This window comes from Pseudophryne corroboree, chromosome 6, assembly GCF_028390025.1.
Source record: "Pseudophryne corroboree isolate aPseCor3 chromosome 6, aPseCor3.hap2, whole genome shotgun sequence".
NCBI classification, from domain to species: domain Eukaryota; kingdom Metazoa; phylum Chordata; class Amphibia; order Anura; family Myobatrachidae; genus Pseudophryne; species Pseudophryne corroboree.
Window position 1 is genome coordinate 374,483,351 of NC_086449.1, and position 20,031 is coordinate 374,503,381.

General features: G+C 48.9%; 1 protein-coding gene across 1 annotated transcript in view; it reads left to right on the forward strand.

The window, feature by feature from the left end:
* Nucleotides 1–2,462: 2,462 nt before the first annotated feature.
* SMKR1 (small lysine rich protein 1) overlaps nt 2,463–20,031 on the forward strand; it is a 55,599-nt gene continuing 38,030 nt past the window's right edge. Inside the window, exons 1-2 of the mRNA XM_063926728.1 lie at nt 2,463–2,965; nt 12,242–12,283. Coding sequence (XP_063782798.1) covers nt 12,281–12,283 — 3 coding nt within the window. The 5' untranslated portion in view covers nt 2,463–2,965; nt 12,242–12,280. The remainder of the gene's footprint in view (nt 2,966–12,241; nt 12,284–20,031) is intronic.

Genomic DNA, 20,031 nt, shown 5'->3' on the forward strand with positions numbered 1-20,031 from the left:
TACAGTACAGGAGCACACAGCCAATCAGGAGGGTGCCACAATGTGGCTCTCCCTGATTGGCTGATGGAACCCTCTTAGACTTAAGTCAGAGGGGGTTCCTGGCATTCGGGGAAAGGGGTCCCATGTGAAAACATGGGGCCCCTTTCAGTGCGAGGTCGGGTGTCCGTTTTTTTATTTTGACAAGTACCTGGATTACAAGAAGAAGAGCCTTCTACACTGGATTTTGTGAGTATAATTTTTTCCACAGGTACACCATGGATTCTACATGGAGAAGAGGACCGACCCTCGTGTGAACATAGATGTGTGTATATGGAAGTGTGGATGTATGCATTAAAGTTATACTTTCAAGGTGTGTGTCTTATGTTTTTATTGGGGTATTTTTTTAGTAGTAGTACTACAGGTACCAGCGGGCCCGGTTTTCCTCCGCATGCTGGTACTTGTGGTTCTCCAAGTACCAGCCTGCGGGGGAGGCTTGCTGGGACTTGTAGTACTGCTACTAAAAACAATATTCATTTTTTTACAAAACGGCTATCAGCTTCCCATCCGCAGCCCTTGGATGGGGGGGACAGCCTCGGGCTTCACCCCTGGTCCTTGGGTGGCTGGAGGGGGGGGACCCCTTGATTGAAGGGGTCCCCACTCCTCCAGGGTACCCCGGCCAGGGGTGACTAGTTGGTTATGTAATGCCAGGGCCGCCGGGACCTATATAAAAGTGTCCCCCGGCTGTGGCATTATGTATCTGGCTAGTGGAGCCCGGTGCTGGTTTCAGAAATACGGGGGACCCCTACGCTTTTTGTCCCCCGTATTTTTGGAACCAGGACCAGAGCCCGGTGCTGGTTGTTTAAATATGGGGGAACCCCTATCATTTTCCCCCCCATATTTTTGCAACCAGGACCGGCTCAAAGAGCCCGAGGCTGGTTTGGCTTAGGAGGGGGGACCCCACGCAATTTTTTGGGGGATTTTAACACCGATTTTATTTTTTTTAAAAGGTGCACAATGAAGCCCAGCATGGATCTCTCAGATCCGGCCGAGATTCATTGTATTAAAGTCGGCAGTGTTTTACAAGTCACTCACGTAAAACACTGCCAAAAAAACGAACGACATCGGTAAAACCGAAAATGCAGAATACGACAGCTTAGTAAATTAGTCGTACTAAATTCAAAAAGTTGCAACTTTACACTTTCGATGTCATTCGTGATTGAACTTTGACCTCAAACGGAAAAATACGATTCTTAGTAAATATACCCCTGTGTGTCTCTCACTCCAGAGTCTAGACCCTCATTAGATAACGGGTTACACAGGACCCAGAAATCCAGGTGGGGAGGAGGAGAGGCTGGGATCCCTGTGTCACTTACAGCTCTCTCCACCATCCTAACACTCCTGTCGGAAAGCTTCACAGGTAGCTCATGAAACTTGATACTCCTGTGTCTCTGCCTGCACTGCATACTGTCCTGCTCACATTCTGGCTGCCTGGTTCTGCTGCTGCATTAGAGAGAGAAAGGTAGTGATGTCAGTGTGCTCTGGCCGAGGGGCCCCCTGACAAAGCCCCCCCCCCCCCAAATCTGGCTATGCCTACTATCTATCAATAAGCCAACACATCTGGTTAAGTAACTGGACTGATAATAGTTCAATCATCCACTGGTGTGTGCCTATATAACTCTGCAATATCAACACCTGCACAAATATAATTCCCAACAGTGGGAACTCCATGTGCTTTCTCGGTTGCGTATATGTTCCCTTCGTGATCAGGACCAGGAAGTGACAGCACGAGAGTGCAGAAGAGAACTTCCGCCCTTACAGCACCTTAATGTTTTATCCATTCTGTGGTTGTTTAAGGGTAGTTTGTTTTATGTATGCTCCACGCTTCGGGTTCAGTGTCTCGCTATGCTCCACTTGCCATAGGTTACTATTCCAAATAGCTGGTGACATGGACCGAGAGGTTTATGAAAAAAAGGTCCTCTTCTCGAAGTGTAATCAGACGCTACCTTTCTCAGTTCTGCACTCGGTCAAGCGAGCTCTGATAGCACCACTTACACCGGATGTGAGCGGCTTGTGATCTTCAGCACTGACAAGGCAGCAGGAATTCCCGGTTGGTGGCAAATTAATGAGGATGCGCGCACACACATGCAAGGTCGTGTCTATGTTACCTTCGTGATCAGAACCTGGAAGTGACATAACGAGAGGGCAGGAAAGAACTTCTGCCCCTACAGCACCTAAATGTTTTCTCCGTTCGTTTTAGGTTATTTTATTTTCTCTATGCACCATTGGACGCTCACCACACTCCGCTCTCCACAGGTTACTATTCCAAATAGTTTGTGACATGGACCCAAAGGCTTATTGGAAAAGTCCTCTCCACGAAGGGAAACTAGATGCTACCGCAAGGGTCAACCCCACCTCTCTCATGTACTGTAAGGGGCAGGTTCCTCAAGCACTGCAGCCCACTCTGCTTCCTTTGCTAAGCCAGTAGGCTGAGTTCCCAGGGGCCCTGCTGCACTAATGGTAATTGGACCTGAGGCCGACGCTCATTCATCACTGTGGGTTGGGCAGCGAGCAATTCCTGTGGGCTGGAAGTTGTATAATCTATCACTCCTAAGCCTCCATTTACAGTGACATACACAGGCTTCAAAGTAGCCTCCATGCACAACCTCTTCTCATCATGGGCAGCATAGTGTACTCTGCACCTGCTGGGAAATGTACATATTCGTAGCCTAACACTGAGAGACTGCCATGCGGTCAGGACACACCCGCCATATCGTCTCTCTCTGCCTGTGCCCCGTGAGCCACTCTGGGACGCAGCAGCTTCACGCAGCCATAGTGACGCCCGGACGTAGAGGGGGCAGTGCTTTACCGCTCGCACAGCAACGGTTGCCAGGGCAACGTAGAATGCAGCTACTGTACATGAAAGGATCGAGTGTCGGGCTGTGATCGAACCTCAGGAGACACCGAGACCCGCTGGGGGATCCGACTGGTGAGGAGCTCTATTTTTCTCTCCGCTCTCACTCATGCAGCCTTATTTATGCAACCTGAGGTTCTCCAGCTGTTATGGAACTACTAGTCGCAACATGCCTTGCCCGAAAAAGTTCCGAAAGTTTCAAAATAGTTGGAGTCACTGGTTGCCTGCATCTGATGAAGGCTAGCTGATGTCTGTACGTGACATACACTTTATTTCAGTTTGTATTGTTAGTATAGTCATATTTGTTTTGGAATTATATAGCTCATTATTCTAATTTTATATATAAGTATCCAAAGAGAGTGAACACAAATTTCTCTAACGTCCTAGAGGATGCTGGGACTCCGTAAGGACCATGGGGATAGACGGGCTCCGCAGGAGACATGGGCACTTTAAGAAAGACTTTGGATCTGGGTGTGCACTGGCTCCTCCCTCTATGCCCCTCCTCCAGACCTCAGTTTGATACTGTGCCCAGTGGAGACTGGGTGCATTTCAGGGAGCTCTCCTTAGTTTCCTGTAAAGAAAGTATTTTAGTTAGGTTTTTTATTTTCAGGGAGCCTGCTGGCAACAGACTCCCTGCATCGAGGGACTGAGGACAGAGAAACAGACCTACTTCTCTGAGTTTCAGGGCTCTGTTTCTTAGGCTACTGGACACCATTAGCTCCAGAGGGATCGGTACGCAGGTCTCACCCTCGCCGTCCGTCCCAGAGCCGCGCCGCCGTCCTCCTCGCAGAGCCGGAGGAAAGAAGCCGGGTGAGTATATGAGGAAAAGACTTCAGAGGCGGCAGAAGACATGATCTTCATAAGAGGTAACGCACAGCAGTGAAGCGGTGCGCCATTGCTCCCATTCACCTCACACACTCCGGTCACTGTAAGGGCGCAGGGGGGGCGCCCTGGGCAGCAATAAACATATATACATGTACAGCTGGGCACTGTACATGTATAAAAAGTGCCCCCACCATGTTATTAGTAAATTTGAGCGGGACAGAAGCCCGCCGCCGAGGGGGCGGGGCTTCTCCCTCAGCACTCACCAGCGCCATTTTTTCTCTCTCTCCCTCTCCACCGCTGAGAGGAAGCTCCCCGGACTCTCCCCTGCGTGACACACGGTGAAAGAGGGTTTTAAAGTAGAGGGGGGGCACATAATTGGCGCATATACATTATACATAAGCGCTACTGGGTAAACATTCTGTGTTTTTTCCTGGGTCATATAGCGCTGGGGTGTGTGCTGGCATACTCTCTCTCTCTGTCTGTCTCTCCAAAGGGCCTGGTGGGGAACCTGTCTTCAGAAAAGAGCTTCCGTGTGTGTGTGTGTGTGTGTGTGTGTGTGTGTGTGTGTGTGTGGTGTGTCGGTACGCGTGTGTCGACATGTCTGAGGTTGAAGGCTCACCTAAGGAGGAGGGGGAGTGTATGAATGTTAGGTCTCCGTCGGCAGTGCCGACACCTGACTGGATGGATATGTGGAATGTTTTAAGTGCTAATGTTAATTTATTGCACAAAAGATTAGACAAAGCTGAAGCTAGGGTACAGTCAGGGAGTCAACCCATGTCTGTCCCTATGTCGCCGGGACCTTCGGGGTCTCAGAAGCGCCCACTATCCCAAATAGTTGACACAGATACCGACACGGATTCAGACTCCAGTGTCGACTACGATGATGCAAAATTGCAGCCAAGGGTGGCTAAATGTATTCGATATATGATTATCGCAATTAAAGAAGTTTTTTGCATATTACTGAGGAACCCCCTGTCCCTGACACGAGGGTACACATGTATAAGGGAAAGAAACCTGAGGTCACCTTTCCCTCCTCACATGAGCTGAACGATTTATGCGAAAAAGCGTGGGAAACTCCAGCCAAAAAACTGCAGATTCCCAAAAGGATTCTAACAGCGTATCCTTTCCCGTCACAGGACAGAATACGGTGGGAATCCTCCCCTAGGGTAGACAAAGCTTTGACACGCTTATCAAAAAAGATAGCGCTCCCGTCCCAAGATACGGCTACCCTCAAGGATCCTGCTGACCGCAAGCAGGAGATTACCTTGAAGTCCATTTACACTCATTCTGGTACGTTGCTCAGGCCGGCAATTGCGTCGGCCTGGGTTTGTAGTGCTGTAGCAGCATGGACAGATTCTTTATCAGCGGATATTGAGACCCTTGATAAGGATACCATTTTTATGACCCTAGGGCATATAAAAGATGCTGTCTTATATATGAGGGATGCTCAAAGAGACATTAGTTTACTGGGTTCCAGAATAAACGCTATGTCCATTTCTGCTAGGCGAGTCTTATGGACCCGACAGTGGACGGGGGATGCCGACTCAAAGAGGCATATGGAGTTTTTGCCTTACAAGGGTGAGGAATTGTTTGGAGAGGGCCTCTCGGACCTCGTCTCCACAGCTACGGCAGGTAAATCAAATTTTTTGCCTTATGTTCCCTCACAATCTAAGAAAGCGCCTCATTATCAAATGCAGTCCTTTCATTCAAATAAAAGCAAAAGAGTACGTGAATCGTCCTTTCTTGCCAGGGGTAAGGGCAGAGGAAAAAAAAGCTGCACAACACAGCTAGTTCCCAGAAACAGAAGTCCTCCCCGGCCTCTGCAAAATCCACCGCATGACGCTGGGGCTCCCCTGAGGGAGTCCGCTCCAGTGGGGGCACGTCTTCGTCTTTTCAGCCACATCTGGGTTCAATCACAGGTAGATCCCTGGGCAATGGAAATTGTTTCCCAGGGATACAGGCTGGAATTCGAAGAGGTGCCTCCTCGCCGGTTTTTCAAATCGGCGCTACCAACTTCTCCCCTGGAAAGGGAGATAGTGTTACAGGCGATTCAAAAATTGTGTCTTCAACAAGTGGTGGCCGAGGTTCCCCTGCTTCAGAGGGGGAAGGGGTACTACTCAACCCTGTTTGTGGTCCCGAAACCAGACGGTTCGGTCAGACCCATTTTGAATTTAAAATCCCTGAACCTTTACTTAAAACGGTTCAAGTTCAAGATGGAATCGCTCAGAGCGGTCATCGCCAGCCTGGAAGGGGGGGATTTTATGGTATCTCTGGACATAAAGGATGCATACCTGCATGTTCCCATATATCCTCCTCATCAGGCGTACCTGAGATTTGCGATACAGGATTGTCATTACCAATTTCAGACGTTGCCGTTTGGGCTTTCCACGGCCCCGAGAATTTTCACCGCGGAAATGATGGTGCTCCTGCGAAAGCAGGGTGGCACAATTATCCCGTACTTGGACGATCTCCTCATAAAAGCGAGATCACGGGAGAAGTTGCAGAACAGCGTATCCCTTTCACTGAAGGTGTTACAGCGACACGGCTGGATTCTCAATATTCCAAAGTCGCAGCTGGATCCTACGACTCGCCTGTCCTTCTTGGGCATGATTCTGGACACAGACCAGAAAAGGGTTTTTCTTCCGGAAGAAAAAGCGCAGGAACTCATGACTCTAGTCATGAACCTGTTGAAGCCGAAACAAGTGTCAGTGCATCATTGCACTCAAGTCCTGGGAAAAATGGTGGCGACATACGAAGCCATTCCCTTCGGCAGGTTCCATGCAAGGACTTTCCAGTGGGACCTATTGGACAAATGGTCCGGGTCACATCTGCACATACATCAGCGGATCACTCTGTCTCCCAGGGCCAGGGTTTCTCTCCTGTGGTGGCTGCAGAGTGCTCACCTTCTAGAGTGCCGCAGGTTCGGCATTCAGGATTGGATCCTGGTGACCACGGACGCGAGCCTCCGCGGTTGGGGAGCAGTCACACAGGGAAGAAATTTCCAAGGCCTTTGGTCAAGTCAAGAGACTTGTCTTCACATCAACATCCTGGAACTGAGGGCCATATTCAACGCCGTACATCTAGCGGAGACCTTACTTCGTGACCGACCGGTGCTGATTCAGTCGGACAACGTCACCGCAGTAGCTCATGTAAACAGGCAAGGCGGCACAAGGAGCAGAGTGGCGATGGCGGAAGCCACCAGAATTCTTCGCTGGGCGGAGAATCATGTAAGTGCACTGTCAGCAGTGTTCATTCTGGGAGTGGACAACTGGGAAGCAGACTTCCTCAGCCGACACGACCTGCATCCCGGAGAGTGGGGACTTCATCAGGAAGTCTTCGCACAGATTGCAAGTCGGTGGGGATTGCCCCAAATAGACATGATGGCGTCCCGTCTCAACAAAAAGCTACAAAGGTATTGCGCCAGGTCAAGAGATCCTCAGGCGGTAGCTGTGGACGCCCTAGTGACGCCGTGGGTGTTCCAGTCGGTCTATGTATTCCCTCCTCTTCCTCTCATACCCAAGGTGTTGAGAATAATAAGAAAAAGAGGAGTGAGAACAATACTCATTGTTCTGGATTGGCCACAAAGGACCTGGTATCCGGATCTGCAGGAAATGCTCACAGAAGATCCGTGGCCTCTTCCTCTAAGACAGGACCTGTTGCAACAGGGTCCCTGTCTGTTCCAAGACTTACCGCGGCTGCGTTTGACGGCATGGCAGTTGAAAAAGGTATTCCGGATGAGGTCATTCCTACTCTAATACAGGCTAGGAAGCGCGTGACATCTAAACATCATCACCGGATATGGCGAAAATATGTTTCTTGGTGCGAGGCCAGGAATGCTCCTACGGAAGAATTCCATCTAGGCCGTTTTCTTCACTTCCTACAGACTGGAGTGAATTTGGGCCTAAAGTTAGGCTCCATTAAAGTTCAGATTTCGGCCTTATCCATTTTCTTTCAAAAGGAATTGGCCTCTCTGCCTGAAGTACAGACGTTTGTGAAGGGAGTACTGCATATTCAGCCTCCTTTTGTGCCTCCGGTGGCGCCTTGGTACCTTAGCGTGGTGTTAAGTTTTCTTAAGTCACATTGGTTTGAACCACTTCAAACAGTGGAGTTGAAATATCTCACTTGGAAGGTGGTCATGTTGTTAGCCTTGGCTTCGGCTAGGCGAGTTTCAGAATTGTCAGCTTTATCACATAAAAGCCCCTATCTGGTTTTCCATATGGATAGAGCGGAATTGCGGACCCGTCCTCAATTCCTACCTAATCTCATCCTTTCATATGAACCAACCTATTGTCGTGCCTGTGGCTACACGGGACTTTGAGGATTCCGAGTCCCTTGATGTGGTCAGGGCTTTGAAGATTTATGTGGCCAGAACGGCTAGGATCAGAAAAACAGAAGCACTGTTTGTCCTATATGCAGCCAACAAGGTTGGCGGCCCTGCTTCAAAGCAGACTATTGCTCGCTGGATCTGTAACACGATTCAGCAGGCGTATTCTACGGCAGGATTGCCGTTACCAAAATTGGTTAAGGCCCATTCCACTAGGAAGGTGGGTTCGTCTTGGGCGGCTGCCCGAGGGCTCTCGGCACTACAGCTGTGCCGAGCTGCTACTTGGTCGGGGTCAAACACCTTTGCTAAGTTCTATAAGTTTGATACCCTGGCTGAGGAGGACATCCTGTTTGCTCATTCGGTGCTGCAGAGTCATCCGCACTCTCCCGCCCGTTTGGGAGCTTTGGTATAATCCCCATGGTCCTTATGGAGTCCCAGCATCCTCTAGGACGTTAGAGAAAATAAAATTTTAAACCTACCGGTAAATCTTTTTCTCGTAGTCCGTAGAGGATGCTGGGCGCCCGTCCCAAGTGCGGACTATTTCTGCAAGACTTGTATATAGTTGTTGCTTTCATAAGGGTTATGTTATAGTTTCGTCGGTTATGGACCGATGATATGTTGTTGTTCATACTGTTAACTAGATTGTATATCACAGGTTATACGGTGTGATTGGTGTGGCTGGTGTGGCTGGTGTGAATCTTGCCCTTAGATTAACTAAAATCCTTTCCTCGTACTGTCCGTCTCCTCTGGGCACAGTTTCTCTAACTGAGGTCTGGAGGAGGGGCATAGAGGGAGGAGCTAGTGCACACCCAGATCCAAAGTCTTTCTTGCAGTGCCCATGTCTCCTGCGGAGCCCGTCTATCCCCATGGTCCTTACGGAGTCCCAGCATCCTCTACGGACTACGAGAAAAAGATTTACCGATAGGTTTAAAATCTTATTATTCCAAATATAGGTGCTGTCACCAAAGAGTGTTTTACACCACGCCCACACTGTTTCATGTTGGTAGATTTTGTGCTGCAATTCATAACTAGAAGCCATTACCTGTATAAATTCTAACCAATAACTCGCTTATCTCTATTTCTACGGGGGTCCCTACTGTAAAACTATATCTTGCAGATGTCATACTGTCCCTCAATCCATTACTTTCACCACTAAACAGAAATTAGACTAATACCCAGTTCACACTGAGCCTCTGAACTGGAATACTGCCGGAGCAACTCGGGTCGTGTGTCCTAGGTCTTCTCAGGCTGTTATTCCTGGGACTGACCTCCTAGGTAGGCTGCTGTGTAAAAGGTGCGACCTGGGATATACAACCTGGGTTGCACTAAAAGGATCTGGCTGGATGATCAGGGATGATGGCAGTCACCACCCATTTTTTATGACCTCATCTTTGTGTACCTAAAAAAAGGCCACTTCTAATAACTGACACATTTTGCAGGGCAGACAGGGGGTTAGACTTGATCTGGGAATAACCTGGTTCCAAGGTGCATTGTGAAGAGCTGTAACACGGGTTGAAACCATTTTCACTATCCCAGATCGGAGCCAGAGCTTCAGTGTGAAAGGGATATAAGGGACTACTGGCCTAATTTAGACCCGATCGCGGCAACGGCAGCGATCGCCGCATGAAGCCCTTTGTGTAGTGCGCACGCGCACAGTGAGATGCGTCAGCATCGCACTGCTGCGATCGCCTCTGCCTGATTGACAGGCAGAGGTGGTCGCGGGACGGGAGGGGGTGTGCCAACTGCTTTTCAATGCCGTTGGGGGGGCGGCGTGGACTGGACAATGCAGGAGTGTCTGGACTATTGCTGGGGCAAACCGCCGCGGCTGTGTGACGTCACACTCAGCTGCTGCGATCCAAAACAAGGCAGGTAGCCCCGTCTGCCACCGCGTGGGCAGGGAGCTACTCGCCGGGTGCAAAAACATCACTGCCGTGCAATGCTTTCATACCTCTTTGGGGGGTAGGGCTTGACATGCGGGGTGGACTAGCCTAGTGCTGGGTGTCCCCCCCGCATGTCAGAGATTCTGATTGTAGATGTGCTAATTTTAACACATCTACAATCAGCTCTGTCAGCTCTGAATCGGCCCCTATGTAAGATTATTCACGTCACAAAAGCGAAAAAGTAATTTTTTTTTCCCCATTTTTTTTTTAATCATTACTGGTCTTATCGTGACAATAAAATAAATACCTTTTTGCCTTTTATTCGCTTGAGCTTAATATATATATATATATATATATATATATATATATATGTGTGTGTATATATATATATATATATATATATATATATATATAATGTTTTAATACATCCCTAAGTGTAACTATCACGTAGCTGTATGAGCTAGCTAGCACGTCATCTGGCCAGAGCAGTGCAATTCCCATCACAGTGAGACTCAAAGCCCAGACTTGAACTATTAAGGTCCGTACACATTAGCGACGTCGTCTAATGTTTCTCCTCCCGACCAGCCGGTCGGCGGCCGACCATACACACTGAGCGATTTGATCACTCATATCGCTCAGTGACGTCACGCCTCCGCCAGTCGTGCATGCAGGTCCTGGACGACAGTCCAGATCCTGCATGCATGCCCTACCGACAGCGACGATCATTGCCGGCCCGCTGGGCCGCGCATTGGTTGTTGCTGGTGGCATACACATATGCCGATAAAATGAGCGACGTCGCTCAGGAAGGGGGAAAATGAGCGACGTCGCTCATTTTATCAACAGGTGTGTATGGGCCTTTAGTTCCACTGTTATTTAAAAAAAGAAACAAAAAAAAACCCAGTGCATTGCCGAAATACTTGATTAATATGTTCTTCCATGCATAAGAGTCTTGCCAGTGGGAATACCATAGGATGACGAGAAAATGAGCCTTTTGCCAATGAAAATGGTGTAGTAATATGATTGGAGTGATGCTAGAAGAAAAGCACTTATGAGCAGGATAAGAACTAATGGTTCCGAATAAGGAGTAACTTAGAAAATGAGACTTTAAAGTATAATTTATTCACTGTATTTTTTTATTTATAATCCTAAATAAATATCAAAGTAGTATTAGGTTTTGTGAACACACTGTAAATGTAAGATGTGAGTTGTGGAAATAAAGTTATTGGTATCCAGAATAGGAGGGGTAATAGTAGCACGAAGCTGTCACGTGTAGAATAAATAATTCTACTTACCATGCCATATCTAGGGGTGTGAATAAGTGGGTCGACCATAATTAGATCAACAGTCAATAGGTCGACCCCATATGATCAACATGCAAGAGATCGACAGGGTCAAGAGGTCAACATGTAAAAGGTAGATAGATATGTGGTAAGGCTGTCAGGTATAAAAGGCCGACATGGAAATGGTGACACTATTTTTTTTGGGGTGCCATTTACCATTTAGTTACCGATTCGCTCGCCACCCTTCGGACAGGTTACTATTCCTAATAGTAGTTCACGTGGATGGTAAATGTTGAAAAAAAAGAATGTCAACCATTTGAACGTGTTGACCTAAAGTGCTGTCTACCTTTCACAAGTTGACCTTTTGACCATGTCGACCTTTTGTACCCGTTGACTTAACACTTGTTGACTATATGAGGTCGACCTACTGACTGACAACCTGTCATCCAGATCCCCATATCTAGAATGTCTGTTGTACAGATTACAGTATACATATTACATATAAAGCTCACCAAGTAAGGCTGGGTACATGCTTGCCGATGCACATCAGATGGGACATAGTGCAAGATTTTCCCCACTGAACGATATTGTTTACTAGATCGTCAGTGATGGCATGCAGCCTTGGATGCGGTCAATATACCGGCTGTCGGGGTCCCATACTAAATCACTTGTACAATATCTTTAGATTTCAAGATATTGTGCGATGTGTGCTGAGCGAGGGGGGCGATCATTTCACCCAGCGGAGAAATGAGCGACCTGCTAGATTGTGCATGCAGGCCAAACTAGTACCAGCGACAGCGACGCTCACTGTGGGGCATACACACGGAGAGATCCGTGCTTAACTTCTAAGCAATCTAGTCAGATTGCTTAGAATTTAAGCACGGATCTCTCCGTGTGTACCCCCCTTAAGTCTTGTTAGGGCCCAAGTATCAATAGTCACTGTAAATATTGTAAAATAAAATAAAAAAATATAGAATTCTGTATGTCTTGTACCAAATATTTACTATTCATATAACTTGTAATTGTTCCTTTCTATTTGTAGAAAGAGATATCATGGGAGCCTGAGCACTTAGTGTCAAGAATGGTAATGGCAATAAATATACATTTTTGTCTTGGTCTATAGTGGGTTTACTAGCCTTTTAGCTTGCATATATTTGTACCTTTATTTTTCATAGAAATAGCTGAAACTGTCATTGATAATTCTGTAAGCAAATTACACCACCTCACACAAAAATTGTTGTACATACAAAAATTTGCATATACTTAATGGCAATATAATCTCTTTTGGGGGCAAATTCGTGAGGGGCTATAGTACTGAAACTGTACTGAGAAAGCAGCATGCGCTGTGTCTCTTTCTGTGCACTAATATATTATACAAGCATGTGAAGCCCTGAATGGTACACATGTATGAGGAGGGCCAATTTTAGCACAGGATATTGAGCTCTGTTACCACAAACGAACATTGAATTTGTCTGAGGAATGCTATTAAAATTGTTACTGAACTTGTGACTTATGTAGCTTTAATAAACTGGCCACACATGGACTGGTCCTGTCATTTGGCCTGGGCAGCATGATCACTGTGATGTTTAGTTGGTAGCCATTTTGGAGGAAGTCCAACAGATTTGCCTCAGGCTTGGACTGTTTGGCCCGGTTTGTGTGCAGAGAGATAAATCAGCTCTCAACTGTCATGTTTCAAACACAGACTGTAAAGTGACAGAAGCTGAGTGATTAGTACTGTATCTCTTTCCAAGCTTTAATAAATCTCCCTCTAAATTTTATAGAGCCTATGTATGTAAAAACGAGTTTCATGGTAAGAACTTACCTTTGTTAAAACTCTTTCTGCGAGGTACACTGGGCTCCACAAGGATTGGACAATGGGGGTGTAGAGTAGGATCTTGATCCGAGGCACCAACAGGCTCAAAGCTTTGACTGTTCCCAGAATGCACAGGGCCGCCTCCTATATCACCCCGCCTCCCAGCACAGGAGCTCAGTTTTGTTGTTGGTGCTGCAGTAAGCAGGTACATAACAGGGGCTGCTCCAAGCAGCCCTAAGAGGAGCTTTTTTTGAAGAAAAAAGTGAAGTGTCAGCGGCTAATGCCATACCAACCCAAAGAAGCTAAGTGCGTCAGGGTGGGCGCCTTGTGGAGCCCAGTGTACCTCACAGAAAGAAAGAGTTTTAACAAAGGTAAGTTCTTACCATAAAACTTGTTTTCTGCTGCGGGGTACACTGGGCTCCACAAGGATTGGACAATGGGGATGTCCTAAAGCAGTTCCTTATGGGAGGGGACACACTGTAGCAGGCACAAGAACCCGGCGTCCAAAGGAAGCATCCTGGGAAGCAGCAGTATCGAAGGCATAGAACCTTATGAACGTGTTCACAGAGGACCACGTAGCCGCCTTGCACAATTGTTCAAGGGTCGCACCACGTTGGGCCGCCCAAGAAGGTCCAACAGACCGAGTAGAATGGGCCGTAATGTGATTAGGAGCAGAGAGACCAGCCTTCACATAAGCATGTGCAATCACCATTCTAATCCATCTGGCCAGAGTTTGCTTGTGAGCAGGCCAGCCACGTTTGTGAAATCCAAACAAAACAGAGAGAATCAGATTTTCGAATAGAAGCAGTTCTCTTCACATAGATACGGAGAACCCGTACCACATCCAAAGACCGCTCTTTGGGAGACAAATCAGGAGAGACAAAGGCCGGAACCACAATCTCCTGATTAAGGTGGAACAAAGAAAGCACCTTAGGTAAATATCCGGGATGAGGCCTAAGAACCGCCCGGTCACGGCGAAAAATCAGATATGGGGAACTACAAGACAAGGCACCCAGATACGACACTCTTCTAGCAGAGGCAATAGCCAGCAAGAACACCACCTTAAGGGAAGCCACTTAAGGTCAGCTGAACCAAGAGGTTCAAATGGAGGCTCCTGCAACGCCTCCAAAACCACCGACAAGTCCCAAGGAGCCACAGGCGGGACATAGGGAGGTTGGATATGCAACACACCCTGAGTGAAAGTATGAACATCAGGTAAAGTCGCAATTTTTCTCTGAAACCACACCGACAAGGCAGAAATATGAACCTTGAGAGAGGCCAGACGCAGGCCTAAATCTAGGCCTTGCTGCAGAAAAGCCAAAAGTTTGGCTGTACTAAACTTGGAAGCATCATAATTGTTAGATGCGCACCAAAGTAGGAATGCCAGACCCTATGATAAATCCGAGCAGAAGCCGGTTTCCGGGTCCGCAACATAGTTTTAATGACCCCTTCAGAAAACCCTTTAGCCCTCAAGATGGAAGCTTCAAGAGCCACGCCGTCAAAGATAGCCAGGCTAGGTCCTGGTAGACACAGGGGCCCTGAACGAGGAGGTCTGGGCGTTGTGGAAGTAGAATTGGACGCTCTGACGATAGGCCCTGCAGGTCTGAGAACCAGTGCCGTCTGGGCCACGCTGGAGCTATGAGAAGCAGATTTCCTTTTTCTTGCTTGAACTTCCGAATTACCCTGGGCAGGAGTGACACCGAAGGGAACACATACGGCAGCCGAAACCTCCACGGCACCGCCTGCGCATCCACAAATGCTGCTTGAGGATCCCTTGTCCTTGCTCCGAAGACAGGAACCTTGTGATTTTGTCGAGACGCCATCAGATCCACGTCTGGAAGACCCCACTTTTCCACGAGGAGTTGAAACACTTCTGGATGGAGGCCCCACTCGCCGGCATGCACATCCTGACGACTGAGAAAGTCCGCTTCCCTATTCAGGACTCCCGGAATGAATATTGCCGATAGATGGCGTTCCACCCAACGTAGAATCCGTGAGACTTCCTTCATTGCCAAATGGCTTTGAGTGCCACCTTGATAATTTATGTAAGCCACTGTGGTGGCGTTGTCCGACTGCACTTGAACAGGACGGTTATGAATTAAATGCTGGGCCAGGTTCAACGCATTGAAGACCGCCTGCAATTCCAGAATGTTGATCGAGAGTAGAGATTTCTCCTTGGTCCACAGACCCTGAAGGGAGTGTTGCTCCAGCACCGTGCCCCAACCTCTTAGACTGACATCTGTCGTCAACAGGACCCAGTTGGATATCCAGAAGGGACGACCCCTGATTGTTGGTCCCGGAGCCACCAGTGTAGCGACAGACGGATCTCCGGAGTCAAGAAGATCATTTGAGATCTGATCCGATGAGGCAAGTCGTCCCACTTGGCTAGAATCAGCCTCTGGAGGGGGCGAGAATGGAATTGAGCATACTCCACCATGTCGAATGCTGATACCATTAGGCCCAGCACCTGCATTGCCGAATGTATCAACACTTGCGGACGAGAAAGGAAGCAACGAATCCTGTCCTGAATCTTCAGGACTTTCTCCTGAGACAAGAACGACCTCTAGTTGTGAGTGTCCAACAACACTCCCAGGTGCACCATGCTCTGAGCAGGGACCAGAGAGGATTTCTTCCAGTTGATGAGCCACCCGTGGGCTTGTAGAAACCGGACCGTCATTTCCAGATGACGCAGGAGAAGATCAGGGGAATTTGCCAGGATTAACAAATCATCCAGATACGGCAGTATCCTGGCCCCTTGACGGCGGAGTACCACCGTCATCACCGCCATAACTTTGGTGAAGACTCGCGGAGCCGTTGTTAAACCAAAAGGTAACGCCCGAAACTGGTAATGTAGGTTGCCAATAGCGAACCTCAGGTATTGTTGATGTGACACTGCTATAGGAATATGCAGGTAAGCATCCTGTATGTCTAGGGAGACCATGTAGTCCCCAGGTTCCAAGGCCAGAACTATAGAGCGAAGGGTTTCCATACGGAACTTGGAAACCTTCACACACCTGTTCAATTCAATGCCTTGAGGTTGAGAATGGGCGGGAGGACCCATTCGGTTTCGGGACTAGAAACAGCGGAGAATAGTGCCCCCGGCCCCTCTGAGCAAGAGGCACCTGTACTACGACTCCTGTATCCAGGAGGGTCTGTACCGCCGAGTGTAGAGTTTTTGCCTTTGTCTGGTCCAAAGGGACGTCTGTCTGGCAAAATCGATGAGGGGGTCGGTATTTGAAGGCTATGGCGTAACCTCGAGTGACTACTTACCGTACCCAGGCATTTGAAGTGGTCTTCAACCATTCCTGGGTATACCCTAGAAGCCGGCCCCCCACCCTGGGATCCCCCAGGGGGAGGCCCGCCCCGCCATGCGGCAGGCTTATCGGTCTTGGCAGCTGGCTGACGGGTAGCCCAGGCTCTTTTGGGCTTCGGCTTACCAGGTTTGGAAGTGCGGGCCTGCTTATTGTACGCCAGACCTTTTGCTTTACCTGAAGGACGAAAGGGGCGAAAGGACGTACCTTTAGCCTTCGACACAGAAGAAGCGGTATTAGTCAGACAGGCAATTTTGGCAGTAGCCAAGTCAGCCACAATCTTATTTCTCTGACGTCCTAGTGGATGCTGGGGTCTCCGTAAGGACCATGGGGAATAGACGGCTCCGCAGGAGACTGGGCACATCTAAAGAAAGATTTAGGACTATCTGGTGTGCACTGGCTCCTCCCCCTATGACCCTCCTCCAAGCCTCAGTTAGATTTCTGTGCCCGGCCGAGCTGGATGCACACTAGGGGCTCTCCTGAGCTCCTAGAAAGAAAGTATAGTTTAGGTTTTTTATTTTACAGTGAGACCTGCTGGCAAAAGGCTCACTGCAGCGAGGGACTAAGGGGAGAAGAAGCGAACCTACCTAAGTGGTGGTAGCTTGGGCTTCTTAGGCTACTGGACACCATTAGCTCCAGAGGGATCGCACACAGGACCCGACCTCGTCGTCCGTTCCCGGAGCCGCGCCGCCGTCCCCCTTACAGAGCCAGAAGCAAGAAGGTCCGGAAAATCGGCGGCTGAAGACTTCTGTCTTCTCCAAGGTAGCGCACAGCACTGCAGCTGTGCGCCATTGCTCCTCATGCACACCACACACTTCGGTCACTGATGGGTGCAGGGCGCTGGGGGGGGGGGGCGCCCTGAGCAGCAATATTAACACCTTGGCTGGCAAAACTGACACCATATATAGCCCCAGAGGCTATATAGGTGTAACTTACCCCTGCCAGAATAACACAAAAAGCGGGAGAAAGCCCGCCGAAAAAGGGGCGGAGCCATCTCCCTCAGCACACTGGCGCCATTTTCCCTCACAGCTCCGCTGGAAGGATCGCTCCCTGGCTCTCCCCTGCAGTTCTGCACTACAGAAAGGGTAAAAAAGAGAGGGGGGGGGGCACTAAATTTAGGCGCAGTATATATATATATATATATAATACAAGCAGCTATAGGGGAAAACACTCTGTATAGTGATATCCCTCTGTTATATAGCGCTCTGGTGTGTGCTGGCATACTCTCCCTCTGTCTCCCCAAAGGGCTTTGTGGGGTCCTGTCCTCTGTCAGAGCATTCCCTGTGTGTGTGCTGTGTGTCGGTACCGCTGTGTCGACATGTATGATGAGGTAAATGATGTGGAGGCAGAGCAAATGCCTGTAAATGTGTTGTCACCCCCTGAGGGGTCGACACCTGTGTGGATGGACTTACGGAAGGAATTACGTAACAGTGTCAGCTCCTTACATAAAAGGTTTGACGACATAGAACAGCCGGCTACTCAGCTTGTGACTGTTCCAGCGTCTCAAATGTCATCAGGGGCTTTAAAACGCCCGCTACCTCAGATGGCAGACACAGATGTCGACACGGATACCGACTCCAGTGTCGACGACGATGAGACTAGTGTACCCTCCAATAGGTCCACCCGTTACATGATTGAGGCAATGAAAAATGTATTACACATTTCTGATAGTACCCCAGGTACCACAAAAAAGGGTATTATGTTCGGTGAGAAAAAACTACCAGTAGTTTTTCCTGCATCTGAGGAATTAAATGAGGTGTGTGAGGAAGCCTGGACTTCCCCCGATTAGAAATTGATAATTTCTAAACGGTTATTGGCAGCGTACCCTTTCCCGCCAGAGGATAGGTCACGTTGGGAAACATCCCCTAGGGTAGATAAAGAGCTTACACGTTTATCAAAACAGGTGGCACTACCGTCTCAGGATACGGCCGCCCTAAAGGATCCTGCTGATAGAAAGCAGGAGGCTACCCTAAAAGCTATATATACACACACGGGCATTATATTGCGACCAGCGATTGCATCAGCATGGATGTGCAGTGCTGCTGCTGCGTGGTCAGATTCCCTGTCGGATAATATTGATACCCTGGATAGGGACAATATTTTGCTGACAGTAGAGCATATAAAAGACGCTGTCTTATACATGCGTGATGCACAGAGGGATATTTGCCGGCTGGCATCAAAAATAAGCACAAAGTCCATTGCCACCAGAAGGGGGTTATGGACTCGGCAGTGGTCAGGTGATGCCGATTCAAAAAGGCACATGGAAGTTTTGCCTTATAGGGGGGTGGAACTGTTTGGGGATGGTCTTTCAGACCTCGTTTCCACAGCTACGGCTAGGAAATCGACATTTTTGCCACAGGCTACCCCACAGCAAAAGAAAGCACCGTATTATCAAGTACAGTCCTTTCGGCCCCATAAACACAAGAGGACTCAAGGCGCATCCTTTCTGCCGAGAGGAAAAAGGTAGAGGGAAAAAGCTGCAGCATACAGCCAGTTCCCAAGAGCAAAAGTCCTCCCCCGCATCCGGTAAGTCCACAGCATGACGCTGGGGCTTCACAGGCGGACCCGGGTACGGTGGGGGCCCGTCTCAGAAATTTCAGCACACAGTGGGCTCTCTCACAGGTGGATCCCTGGATCCTTCAAGTAGTATCTCAGGGGTACAGGTTGGAATTCGAGACGTGTCCCCCCCCCCCCCCCCGCCGTTTTCTAAAATCTGCCTTACCAGCAACTCCCTCTGCCAGGGAGGCAGTGTTGGTGGCTATCCAAAAACTGTATTCACAGCAGGAAAGGGTTACTATTCCACAATGTTTGTGGTACCGAAACCAGACGGTTCGGTGAGACCCATCTTAAATTTAAAATCCTTGAACACGTATATCAGAAAGTTCAAGTTCAAGATGGAATCGCTCAGGGCGGTTATTGCGAGCCTGGACGAGGGGGATTACATGGTCTCTCTGGACATCAAGGATGCCTACCTGCATGTCCCCATTTACCCTCCTCACCAGGAGTACCTCAGATTTGTGGTACAGGACTGTCGCTATCAGTTCCAGACGCTGCCGTTTGGGTTATCCACGGCACCGAGGGTCTTTACCAAGGTAATGGCCGAAATGATGATACTCCTTCGCAAGATAACCCTGTCGGCAAGGACCAGGGTGTCGCTGCTGTGGTGGCTGCAGAGGGCTCATCTACTAGAGGGCCGCAGATTCGGAATACAGGAATGGGTCCTGGTGACCACGGATGCCAGCCTTCGGGGCTGGGGTGCAGTCACACTGGGAAGAAATTTCCAAAGGACTGTGGTCAAATCAGGAGATTTCGCTTCACATAAATATTCTGGAGCTAAGGGCCATTTACAATGCCCTAAGCCAAGCAAGGCCCCTGCTTCAGAACCAACCGGTACTGATCCAATCAGACAACATCACGGCGGTCGCCCATGTAAACAGACAGGGCGGCACAAGAAGCAGGAGGGCAATGGCAGAAGCCACAAGGATTCTCCGATGGGCGGAAAATCATGTGTTAGCACTGACAGCAGTGTTCATTCCGGGAGTGGACAACTGGGAAGCAGGCACGACCTCCACCCGGGAGAATGGGGACTTCATCCAGAAGTCTTCCAAATGCTGGTAAACCGTTGGGAAAGACCACAGGTGGACATGATGGCGTCCCGCCTCAACAAAAAGCTAAAAAGGTATTGCGCCAGGTCAAGGGACCCTCAGG